Source organism: Amphiura filiformis, chromosome 3 (assembly GCF_039555335.1).
Source record: "Amphiura filiformis chromosome 3, Afil_fr2py, whole genome shotgun sequence".
NCBI lineage: Eukaryota > Metazoa > Echinodermata > Ophiuroidea > Amphilepidida > Amphiuridae > Amphiura > Amphiura filiformis.
In genome coordinates, this window is record NC_092630.1 from 2,167,389 (window position 1) to 2,181,353 (window position 13,965).

General features: G+C 36.0%; 2 protein-coding genes across 2 annotated transcripts; one reads left to right on the top strand and one right to left on the bottom strand.

Moving 5' to 3' along the window:
- The first annotated feature begins 7,365 nt into the window (after positions 1-7,365).
- Positions 7,366-7,731, top strand: LOC140147592 (late histone H2B.2.1-like). The gene has a single exon (XM_072169370.1). It carries the CDS (start codon positions 7,366-7,368, stop codon positions 7,729-7,731), a length of 366 nt encoding a protein of 121 aa, XP_072025471.1.
- A 3,809-nt stretch (positions 7,732-11,540) lies between these two features.
- On the bottom strand, positions 11,541-11,852 carry LOC140147593 (histone H4). The gene has a single exon (XM_072169371.1). It carries the CDS (start codon positions 11,850-11,852, stop codon positions 11,541-11,543), a length of 312 nt encoding a protein of 103 aa, XP_072025472.1.
- Between the last annotated feature and the right edge of the window lie 2,113 nt (positions 11,853-13,965).

The window sequence follows — 13,965 nt, forward strand, 5'->3', positions numbered from 1 at the left end:
AAAATGTTATTCTTATGAGATATAACTAAGTAGGTCCATTATCCCTAGACACTGAAATAAAGAAATGCCTCACACCAATTTTTGGACACTTATCAGTCATTCAGAAAGAACGCATAATTTATTCATGCAATGCTTTGAGAAAATTCATTGGAATCAGCCAACTAATATTTATTGATTTATGGTCAACTTTTTCGCTCAGAGTAATTACCCGACCGAGCCTCCCAAACAATTACTTCGAAAGCCAGTTGCGCATATAAACCAAAAGTTCCCCTAACAGGGAATGCACTATCTAACGATAGAGAAAATATAAAGACTCGATTTAACAATGGATAGAATATAAAGACTGCATCTAACGATGACAATATAAAAAGCCGCGGACTTACATATATCAAAAGAAATTAAATGGCTGACCCTTTCTCATTTTCATATTATATTCATATTTAGATTACATGGTGGGCATCAGCATAAACCAACGCCAAATCTTCTAGTAGGCAAATACCCACGAAGATTGGAAAGACAAAATAGAATTTATTAATGTAATATATGTATAATTATGTACATTAAATTGATCATTTTAGAAAAATGATCCAAAAAACTGTCCCAGGTTCCTTGACACACATCGCCATGCTTTGAAAGCTTATGATATCGTATGCACCACTAGGTTATGATGCCTACTCTAAATGCAATAGGACAGCCTACCCTAGAATTCAACGCGATAACTAGCCGGCTGCGCAACCTCATAAAAACTTGATCACAGTATTTCCTTTTTACTTATATTTTGTTGAACAAGAAAAATCTGAGGGCATAGTACTTGGCCCCTGTCTAGCTACCCCATGCCAACCTGGTGTTGATTCCTTCCTTCCCGCTATACACAACATTCATCAATCAAAATACCGCCCAAGATTGAAATGGCATACATTTTAACACTTTTACTTATGCTTCTGTAGAAGAAGCAACTTAACCAGACTATTTTACAACGATATTTGAAAATTTATAACTGCGCCACAGCATAATACGTGTTGCTGAATTAGACCTGAACCTGAAATGATCTACTCACGCACTCTCACCCTTAGTCATACTATTCCGCACGGAAAGAACATCAGTATATTCTAACCCGAGGGCTCTCAACCAATTATGTTTTCCTTTCTCCTTCTGACTCAAAATGGCACAAATTAAAATCAATTTCACTAATGCTTCTGAGGCAGAAGCAAACTTCACCACACTATTTCACTGAGAATAAATATTACAGCTGCGCAACAGAATAGAACATGTTGCTGAGATAGAAACTGAAGCTGAAGTGAACTACTCACACACGTACACTCATATAGTCATACTATTATGCAACACAAAGAACCGTGACATCCAACATGTTCTGATTTCATTTCATTCTTAATTACATTTTGACTTAATAAAGATGAAACCTTCATGTGATTTGTCTCACTCTTGCGATACTCATTTTTGACGTCCTCTCCTCTATTTTGATAAATTTTAATCAGATCAACCTTGACATAAAGGGAGTGGAGGGTGGGAAAAAATTTTACGTCCGATTCCGAATGCTTGACTGATATAGAATGAAAACCGGTACACATGTACCTAACGGCAACCAGGCGAAGCCTTGCCCGCGAAACTATCACGTGACTTCCTTACGGAAGGCTATTTCCGCCACCGGGAAAATAGTGAAACGTGACTTCACTACGGAAGGCAATTTCAGTCGCGAGATAATATTATGTTTCATTAGACGAGCTAATTAAACTGCATTATCCCTAGACACTGAAATAAAGAAATGCCTCACACCATTTTTGGACACTTATCAGTCATTCAGAAAGAACGCATAATTTATTCATGCAATGCTTTGAGAAAATTCATTGAATCAGCCAACTAATATTTATTGATTTATGGTCAACTTTTTCGCTCAGAGTAATTACCCGACCGAGCCTCCCAAACAATTACTTCGAAAGCCAGTTGCGCATATAAACCAAAAGTTCCCCTAACAGGGAATGCACTATCTAACGATAGAGAAAATATAAAGACTCGATTTAACAATGGATAGAATATAAAGACTGCATCTAACGATGACAATATAAAAAGCCGCGGACTTACATATATCAAAAGAAATTAAATGGCTGACCCCTTTCTCATTTTCATATTATATTCATATTTAGATTACATGGTGGGCATCAGCATAAACCAACGCCAAATCTTCTAGTAGGCAAATACCCACGAAGATTGGAAAGACAAAATATAATTTATTAATGTAATATATGTATAATTATGTACATTAAATTGATCATTTTAGAAAAATGATCCAAAAAACTGCCAACCAAGTTCCGTAGACAAGTCAAGGAACTTGCCTGACTCCCCCCCCCCCCCCTCTGATTGCAGTTTATGTTTTACATGACATCTACCCTTCCGCCGAGCTTTGCGGTGAAGAAAATGATTGACGGTTCAATTGACCAATGCATTAGCCATCGTTATGTTTGGAATAACAAAAAGTCTGACGGGCAATAAATACTCCTACAATGTACTACTATCTTTTGGGTAGATTTACGTATGAGAAAAACCCAATGCCAAACAAAACAAACAAACCCAATGATTATTAGCCTGCTTTAATATTGGCGTTATTTGAATTTTCATCCCTCAAGGCCTACATGTGATGTTCAAATGTAGGCCCTATATGCCACTGTCGACTTCCCATGTTTTGACAAATGCCATACATGTTTCATGCCCACTTAGGTGAATTTCCTTTTGTCTCTGGGTGTATCAACTAGGTAAAAGAGAATACTGTAATTTGACTACTGAGAAGTAATAATAATAATAACAATAATAATAATAATAAAATGATAATAATTTCTTATATAGTGCAATCACATCAAAAGAACTCAAAGCGCTTTACAAAACATGGTATTATATAAAACCACATACATTGTAAAAAATGAGAACAATATTTGAGTTTACAATTTTTAGAACATACAAAGAGTTCGAGCAAATATATTAAAACTAGTTTTAAAAGACAAACAATATATTGCACAGCGTAAGCCTAAAAGGACACGATTGATCAAGATGCAATTAACCGTGGAATATATATACATTATAAAACACGCAAAATAGTAAACAATGCACACAGTACATATTACACAACGTAAATGCAACAGTAATTTCGAGATGCCCACTTAGGTGAATTTCCTTTTGTTTCTGGGTGTATCAACTCGGTGAACCTATTTAACATTGTGACATACATACACCGTAAAAGAGAATACTGTAATTTGACTACTGGAGAGCTAATAATGATAATAATAATAATAATAAAACTGATAATAATTTCTTTTATAGTGCAATCACATCAAAAGAACTCATCTTTTTTGTTTTATTTATCTGAACCAAGTCAAATAATATATAGATAATAACGAAACATTTATGAAGCGCTAAAACAGATGTCGTTAAGCGCTTTACCAAGCATGCCCTAAATACAAAATTATGCAACAAATTACAAGTACATCAAACATGATATAGCGATTTACAAAGCATAGGCCTAAATACAAAATTATATATCAAATATCATAAACTATAGCAAGCATCAAACATGGTTATGATATAGCGATTTACAACGCATAGGCCTTATATACAAAATTACTTTTCAAAACAACATCAATCTACAGTAAGCATGATAAGCACATCAAAACTATATAAAGCAGGTAATATTGAAACAAAATTATAGCAATATCATCATAAAAACCAATGTACATGAACATATGCCATAGAGTTAAAAAGAAAACCACCGGCGTTTTCGATAAAAGCAGAAGAAACATCCGTGGCCCGTCACAAAGACCACATTGCACGCTTATTATTAAAAATGACGATGCGATAAAGAAGTAAGGGGAGAGGTTGCTAGTACATCACCCTTTATGGATACACAGATCCAAAATACATAAATGACAAGGCATCAAAAGGCAAGGCATCAATATTTGCGCACACTAACGTCTGGTTTGATGAGTAATATTTCAATCCCATCTGATTTCTGCCATAACGCTTGTCGCTATTTGTCCAACTAGCCAAAGTCAAGTTGTCCGATGTGGAATGACCCTTGTTTGTACAAATATATCAAAGATAATTCATGCAATAACATATTTGGTTAGCTGCTACCGAGATAAAACTCGCTAATTTCAACTACTTGCTTTCGGATCAGTTCAGCGCTTAATGAATGGACTTTTATAAATTGAATGATCCATTGATGACACCAAGATCATTCTTTCATTCCCTCCAACTGTATCCTTACTGTGCTTCCTGAATTGTTTCGCCTGGATAGATTGCCAATGAATTGTATAAGCTCCTTCCACTGATACCAAATATTAAAGTGTTGACCTTTCCATCAAGCTGTGAACCGATCTTCCTATATTCCTCATTGCTTATCCATAGACATGTTAGAATTCAGTCCCATAATTGCTGATGCTATTTTTACTCGCACGAAGCATTGTATAATATGTTAATATTCGAGATGCAACAATACTCAATTTGAGGGAAACACTGTACTTTAATGAAGATGTAGATGCTTGTCATCTTTGCCTGCACTAATTGTAGTTAGCTGTTGTAGGCCTATATACTATAATTCTCCCCCTATAGAAGTTCCCGTTCTTTCTTCTATCGTCCTTCCTTCTATATCCCCCATCTCGTAGAATCCATACGACCTGCAATTAAAAGACAGAAGAAAAGGGAAGCAAATTCTGTCTGCAACGTTTAAAGCCTACACTAAATACTGTATGTCATACATTGTATACATGTCTGTATATTATGAGCCTCATATATATTCTACACTCCAACTCCTTCATTAATTTATTCTAGTTGATGCCAAAACGGAAACACGAATATGGCTTCACAATTATAAAAAAAATGATTGCGATAAAATGTTTGAAATTGACAATAAAATTCGCTCAAATTGCCATTATATCCTCAGAGAGATTTTCCAATTCCGAACAGAAATTTTGAGCATGATTTTTTCCCCAAAATGTAAAATATCCCTGCTTGAGTTGAAATTTCATTTATGAAAACCAATATATACCAATGGCCGCCAATCGCGTCAAATGCACAATTAAAATGGTTTTTTTTTTTTTTGACGACAATATTCAAGTTATCATTATTACTGTTATTTTTATTTTGTTTGTTTGTTACAATTCGTTTCGTCAAAATGGAACACGGAACACTATCCAATTCGAGCATTACGTGTCCAGTGCACATATCCTTGCGTTAAAAATTGACAATAACTTTCCCTCATATGGCCCTTTTATACCAAGAGAGATTTTTCCAATTCAGAACCAACAACAACAACAAAAATTGTCACTTTTAATTTATTTAACCAGAACAGAAACAAGTTTCCTTCTTCCCGGTTTATGATGTGTTATAGAAATGGCCAGTTGGCCACCTGCATGATTCATCGATCTTTAGCATTCATGAGTACCAATAATTGTATTACTTTCTGATGTGACATACACTCATCTATTCAATTCTCTTGTCACTTCAATGAACATGGTGAATAGAGCTGATGACCATAGAGGTCGCGCGTCCCTGAAGTCATGAATAGATTACGCAGGGTTGCCAAACCCGCGATTTGAGCGCCCAATTGGGCGATTTTCAACTTCCGTCCCGCGACAAAGAAAGTGCTCCCGCAATCTAATTACGTAGGCCTATTTGGATTGTTCTAAGAACATTAACCCAGGTTTTCTACCCATGGCCCCTAGCTGAAATACAGCAAGATAACGTTAGATTGAGATGTAAACCTGTATTTTAGAAGTAGTTATCTAGAGCTATCATTGTCTCCATGGCTAATTTAAAAAAGATGGGCTAGAACCCAGTTATTCACTGCTAATAAAACTGATTAACGGCAAAGTTTGACAAATTGTTGAAAGCAAATATCTCACCGATTTATCCCCTGTTCTGCTCGTTGAACCCGACTACAGAAATTGTGTTAGCCGTCGGTCGTTGCCATTACATGTATGTTCAAGCATAAGAAGCCCCGGAATATCAGCACACACTCTTGATTACGAATTGCACTCGTAACGCCTGACTACCTCAGTATACTTGTATTATCGAGTAATTTACACAAAACTATGCAGACAACATCTTGATTTAATATCTGTTGCCGTCACAGTTTATTCCATGTGAAGAAAGCTGTATTGTATAAGCTTGCTGATTTAATTCGGCCTCTTCGTTGTACAATAGACATGATACATAGAGAAAAAAATTTTACGTCCGATTCCGAATGCTTGACTGATATAGAATGAAAACCGGTACACATGTACCTAACGGCAACCCGGGCGAAGCCTTGCCCGCGAAACTATCACGTGACTTCCTTACGGAAGGCTATTTCCGCCACCGGGAAAATAGTGAAACGTGACTTCACTACGGAAGGCAATTTCAGTCGCGAGATAATATTATGTTTCATTAGACGAGCTAATTAAACTGCATTATCATGATTTGTTGATTCTTCTTACAAATAATATTCGGTACTTGCATTTTAATATTGTACTTGGTTACACTGATCCTCGTTAGTTTTTCAAGTTGTCAGATTGTTTTCCAAATTTCACTTCAGTATAATGAAAATTTTACATGTAGGTGCATCACACCAAGAAGGCTTATCGTGTAGAAATGTTCAACATAGACATGATAACGTCTGCGAATAGAAAAGTTTGAATCTTGCAATATTTAGTCATCTTTTTTCAAATTGTGTTCCATTTCACATACAAACATGTATAATAAAAAAAAAAAAACAAAACCAAAAAAAACAATAGGCCTACTGCTAACAGTATCAATAATAATAATATCCATAAGTTGAATTGGTGGTTTGGGAACATCAATTTATTAAGATCTATTTGGATCTGTGAACATTTACCATTTTGTCGCGGAATTAATTTTATTAGAAACCGGTCATCGATGTTTTAACTGTTCAGAAATGCCCGCCAAATTTATACTTCAGAAAGTTCGTCTGTAAAGAAGATGTGGATATTAGACTTTAAAACCACCATACTGTAAAGGTTGATATTTAAGAAAATGAAAATGAAACCGAAAAAAAAGTGAGGAACTGGAAAAGAGAAGAAAGAAAAAACGACAGAACGAAAAGAAAAAAGAAACGAAGAAAACGAAACTTGTACCATTTTCAAAAGTCGTCTGTAAAGTACACGACAAAGGCATGGGGTATCAGCCCACAGTTATTTCCGATGGTTACAGGGTGGGGAACTTTTTCCAATAATCAATGTTAGATTTAGGAATCAATAGCTTGGACTCAACATCCAGGATCCCTAATTTACATACTGAATTGCATAAATAGAGAGGTTGCTGGCTCATCAGGTCATTCTGTTGAAGAAACTTATCGACAACATGCCTGCCAAGACTAGCGGAAAAGGAGCAAAGAAGGCCGGTAAGGCCAAGGGTAGTTCAGTAGCTGGCAAGAGGCGTAGACGCCGAAAGGAAAGCTACGGCATCTACATCTACAAGGTGCTCAAACAAGTGCACCCAGACACTGGCATCTCCAGCAAGGCCATGAGCATCATGAACAGCTTTGTCAACGATATCTTCGAGCGCATCGCTGGTGAGGCTTCCCGTTTGGCTCACTACAACAAGAAGTCAACCATCAGCAGCCGTGAGGTCCAGACTGCTGTCCGCCTTCTCTTGCCTGGTGAGCTGGCCAAACACGCCGTGAGCGAGGGCACCAAGGCTGTCACCAAGTACACCACTTCCAAGTAAATGGTGTCCTAGGCACAAAAACCAACGGCTCTTTTTAGAGCCACCAAACCTTCTAAAATGAGATAATGGCTACGATGTCAATACTATTTAAAGAAAGTTCATGTTTTTCTTCGATAAGTTTAATTTGTTGTTTTTTGGTAGCATTAAGTATAAGCAGGGATTTACAAAATGCTGATCCTTGTTCTTAAGGGTAGACTAGGTATTGTTGGTCGAAGCAGTCAAAAGCAAATCGATTTTCATTATCTAAATCAATATATTATTGAAAAATAACACTTTGATATTTTGCAAAATTTCATTCTACAAATCATATACTTTGAAAACTTGCTTGATTTATTGTTGTTAATGAGCTGTGTATGTTCACGTGTTGTGGTTTCAGCGCTCTGAACAACATAACTTATGAACCACATTACCTACAAAATTATATCTGTGATATTTGAATTCTTCTACACACACGCTATGAAATGATCAATGCAACTTTTAAGCGCTAGAATAAGACTCAATTGATAGATTATTAAATTTATTGGTAATGCCAATTTAAATGTATTCCCACTGGGATCGCTGAATGGGCCTCAAAGTTTAGTTTAATTAAAGAAATGGTAGCTTTTTAAACATGATGATATGAGCATGATGAGTATACCAAGTACGAATAGTATGTTAAATAAACTCATCCCAAAAAGAAAGTATCCAGTTTGATTTTATTCCATAAGTCACAGATGTGGCCTTAAATCAAGACTTACTAAAAGTATGTTACATATAAATTGTTTCCGCACAGTTTGATACCTCATTTGTTTAAATCAATGAAGAATTGATGACGCAGTGACCATTTGAATGCAATCACCTCAATTTTAAAAGTTGCAGTCATTTCTATTGATTTAGTCCTGCTACTCAGTTAAGAGCGCATCAGACGCCTCACTGAGAGCATGCGCCGAAGATGTCTGACAGTCATTGATGTAGCAGGAGGACATACCAGATATTGCATGTGAAGAGTGAAGGGCAAAACATTAGGAAGGAGTAAAAGAGTATCTGTATTCAATAAAACACATGAAGTGAAATCAAACAATCTTAGTTCGTCTCTGTTATTGTGTACCTTTATGACAAATCTTGAGAAGCAGGAAAACCACATCAATTATGAATTACTGCAACTTTTAAAATTGGGGTCGTTGCATTTAAAAGGTCACTGTGTCATCAATTCTGCATCGATTTGGACAAATGAGGTATCAAACTGTGTGGAATAAATTTATCTGTAACATACTTTTGGTAGGTCTTGATTTAAGACCCCGTATTTGACTTATGAACCAAAATCAAACTGGATACTTTCTTTTTGGGATGAGTTTACAAATGATAGGTGTATTGTAGCAGTTTTGCTGCACAAATCTATTCTGAGGCCAAACTTTGAAAGCAAAAATAAAAATAAACATGAAATCAAATACATAATTGATTGTCACATTTGATCTTCAGTTGGTGCTTCATCACCAGTGTGATCAAGGCCAAGGTTGAAACTACTATTTGAATATATAACTATTGTTATATTGGAAATTCTATGAAGAGAGGATTTCAATCTATAATTATCAACCATATCATAGCAATATAAGAAGATTTATCTTCGAAATTTTACTATAAAAGAAGGTGGAGAGTTTAAGTTTACTCTTTCCAAATGTGTATTTTGATTACACCTCAGCCAATTCTAGCAAAAGATATGGCGGTTCAAAATGGTATCGAGACTTTTGGGACACCCTGAACACCTTAGTACGTTGTGAAATGCAAGAGATATAAGATACATGGATTAGAAATATGCCAAAGCGAAATAAGAAACTAATACGAAGCAATAATTTTATACCTGGAATGGTAAATGCAATATTGCTTAATATTGTAATTTTAACAGCAAATATAGCGGGAATATGTATTCAGATCTGACGATCAATACATATTCTTAGAATACATTTGAAAATGATAATCAATTGCGACTTGAACCTATCAGCGAACCCAGGTGTATTGATGTTTGGACCATTATATTGATAATGAGCTATCATATTTTAAGCGCCAAAAGTTGTCGTCTTGTAATGCATTCCTTTTCATTGATATTATATGCAATCAATACTCCTAAATTTGTCTTTATCAATGTGCAAAAACGGCTGACTCGTATTGCATGGAATACTTGCATGACTTATGAACTGTATTTGTATCAATACAGGAAGTGGAATCGTTTTAGCCCAGAAGTGTTCTGTTAGCAAATCAATTAAAAAAGACATATTTTGGCGCAGTTTATTTGTTCCATATTATGATACATTCATGTTGAACATTTATTCAATTTAGGCTAATGATATTCAATTTTGTTTGAATTGTACAATTTCAAATATTTAAAGTTTATATTTAATAGTTATGAAACATAGTCACATCTCTTTTTGGCAGAAATGGTGGCTCTGAAAAGAGCCTTTGTTGCCTGTTGTTGAGATAACAATCTAACCGCCGAATCCGTACAGAGTACGTCCCTGGCGTTTCAGAGCGTAGACAACGTCCATTGCTGTGACGGTCTTTCTCTTGGCGTGCTCGCAGTATGTAACGGCATCACGGATGACGTTCTCGAGGAACACCTTCAAGACACCACGGGTCTCTTCGTAGATAAGACCAGAGATGCGTTTGACACCACCACGGCGAGCCAAACGGCGGATGGCGGGCTTGGTGATACCCTGGATGTTATCACGCAACTATTGTATTGTAATTATTGTAACAGTAAATAGAGTTGGAATATTGGTGAAGATATGATGGTCAATAATATTTTTTGAATCTATATTGTAATCGGGAAATGATAGGATCCTTGATCTATAAAGGCATTTACGACTCAATGTCATTTATTGATTAAAAAGCCCAAATCGAGAAAGATGACGGCGGGCTCATATCGACTTTCATGACTGGAAATAGAGCCGGGATGGTCACATGAACTGCATGATTTGCCGCATTTTTCGCATGTTCTAGCATTATTGTTTAGTTTATGACGAGAAGGTTTTTTTCGATTATTACGAATAGGCCTTCAGTATGAGTAGTAGTATTTGATAGGTATTTTGTCCTTAATATTGGCACTGACGTAATCATGATTTTTCTTCGTAATGGTACCCGTTTACAGTGAGTGGAAGCCCGATATGTTATTTACAAAATCAGGAAAGATACATTCAAGTTTGATCTACACACACATGTACTTTGTTGGTTATAGGTGACATGTCATGTCAAAAGGAGACACTTTTGGGCAGGTTATCAATTATGAGGTTTTTACATATCTTAAATATAGAGATATTTTGCTCCACAGTGCCGTTTTCCCCAATGAAATCGGACATTCCTAAGTGAAGATATTGAGTTTGTAAGTTATGGTATTATAAAACTGGAAATTGAGATATCAGCCTTTAAAAATATTATTGACAATGTTGAGAGTAGGAATTACCTTGGAAAATGTCTCAAAATGTACCAGATGCCAGTTATATTCCGGTCTGAAACTATCAGACAATATTTTAAATATTAATAACATCACAAATTCGCAAGAAACCCAAATTGTGAAAAAATCACTCCCGGGCAGATTTTTGGCTATTTCTCCACTTACGATCCTGCCCAAAAGTGTCTCCTTTTGACATGACACGTCACATATATCTATCAATTTGTCCACAACACAATTTGTGTATATTGTTAAATTCAAATATTTATTCTACAACCTTTGACATATTGCATTTTAAAATACGAGTTATGAAACTTAGTCACATCTCTTTTTGGAAGAAATGGGGGCTCTGAAAAGAGCCTTTGTTGATTGTTGTTGAGATAACAATCTAACCGCCAAATCCGTACAGAGTACGTCCCTGGCGTTTCAGAGCGTAGACAACGTCCATTGCTGTGACGGTCTTTCTCTTGGCGTGCTCGCAGTATGTAACGGCATCACGGATGACGTTCTCGAGGAACACCTTCAAGACACCACGGGTCTCTTCGTAGATAAGACCAGAGATGCGTTTGACACCACCACGGCGAGCCAAACGGCGGATGGCGGGCTTGGTGATACCCTGGATGTTATCACGCAACACCTTACGATGACGCTTAGCGCCTCCCTTTCCGAGTCCTTTGCCTCCTTTACCACGTCCAGACATGTTGCTTTCTTGTAGTTTCAAGAAATAGTGATTGCCTTAGTGGATATTTGCTCCATTTATGCTCTCATTTCGGACGTCGTAGGGAAAATGAGCGATTCGTTGAGGGCGGTAGAAAATGGCGGTTGCAGACTTGTATCGACGTACAGTTGTGTGAGTATTGATCGAAAGTGTAGATGACTTACAAACTTCGGCGCCAATGAAAAATGATTGGCTATGTAAAGAAACAGGCCAAGGTAAAATAAAAAATAGCACGAGGCAATCTTTGAAAACTATTATCAGTCTACTACAAAAGACTTTAAAGAGTGGTAATGCCCAAATGTTGGTCTTTTGGTAGGATTGAGAGGAAAGTGATTTTTTCCAGCAAATAAAAGACTTTGTTTAAATTTCATTGTCAATCATTGTATAGTGGTTTTGATGCATTTTTATATTTGGACCACGCTTAGAAACAAAAAAAGAAAATGAGAAACAAACATAAATTTCGAAAAATCAAATACGCCGAGGTAATTGGAGTTTTTCCTTCTGTACATGAGGGTTATACGTTTGTCAGAAGCATTCTCCTTTTATTTAATGTATTATATTCTCTTTGATATTTTCGACATCATTAGAGTATTATATTCTCTTAGATATTATCGACATCATTAGAGTAATATAGCTCTGAAGTCTAATCATGCTAATAGGCCAGTGTAAATTTGTGCCCAATAATGGACGCTAGTTTTAGCATGTTTACGCTCGTTGAAGGGCCATTTTGCAAGGTGCTTTCCTTGGTTTTAGATTAAACTGACGTTTTTGATAATGGTCCCACAAGAGTGTCTTTCAATCTAAACAAGTGTTAACCTTAATCTGTCAATGCATATAGTCCCACAATAATATAATTATAATAATTACTTCACCCAAATGTAGACCATGAGTGCAATCACGTCTTTCGAGCTTTGCTCTTGTGATTGTCCTACCATCGTTTTCTCGACCTTTTGTTACTGTATATAATTATGATATGATGGTGAAATAATCTTGAACTTGAACTTGAGACCAAACTTGTGTTTTAAAGTTTGTTATGTTAATCTTCTGTTTGCCTTGAACGCTTTCGGTGACCTCAAAATTAACGGCAAAATTTTATACCGGGAATGATACTTAAGGGAGGTGTTATGAGCGAACCGTGGTTTGGATTCCAGAGGGAGGGTGCCTGTAAGAGGCACAGCCATCAGAAACTGAGATCGCGCGCCAAATAAACTTACTGCAGCAATTTTCCAAGTCTTTAAAAAAAATAGACATAGCTGGGAATCGAACCCGGCACCTTCCGGTTCTGAATCAACAGATTGTATCACTAAGCCAACTTCCTATCTGCAATAAAACCTGTGATATTAATTCTTGATAATGTTTAACGGAAAAATCAATACTAATGTACGATGTCATTCAAACTCTAATAGAAGTCCCACAACTAAAGTAGCAATCGATAAATCTGCTCACTCAATCATCAAATAATCAATCGAAAAAAAAAAAAAAAATAAATAAATGTGTCCGTTCTCTCGAGCCCCAAAAAATCATTAAATAAATATATAATATAAATATAAATAAATAAATAAATAAATAAATAAATAAATAAATAAATAAATAAATAAATAAATAAATAAATAAATAAATAAATAAATAATAGGCCTACAAAAAGAAATTATAAATTGGTTTTTCTAGGACCTACGCTGGAAAAATAAATCAGCGCATAAGAAAAAGAAACAGACGCTGGGATTCGAACAAGCGACACTGAGAACAGCAACTAAGAAACCACAATGACTTAGACCACTCGGCCATAGAAGCACACAGTCTTCTCTATGTCAAAAATATATATTAACCTTTAACGTTGCCCAATATTGGCACATGACACGGGCACATGTATGTGGGTAAAGATACTGCATGATAGAAAGGCGTGCAAAGGATCTATCCCTGAAGTTAATGGTCATTGACATGTAACCAATTTTTTTTTGTATACCAGCTACACTCAACCTATACAAAGAAGTATATTATTAGGCGTTGACGCAATCATGAATGCGGGAAGTATAAATCCATAGTCGCCACTCGTGCACTTGTTTGAGTCCACAGGTATTCCGGAAACAGCATTCAA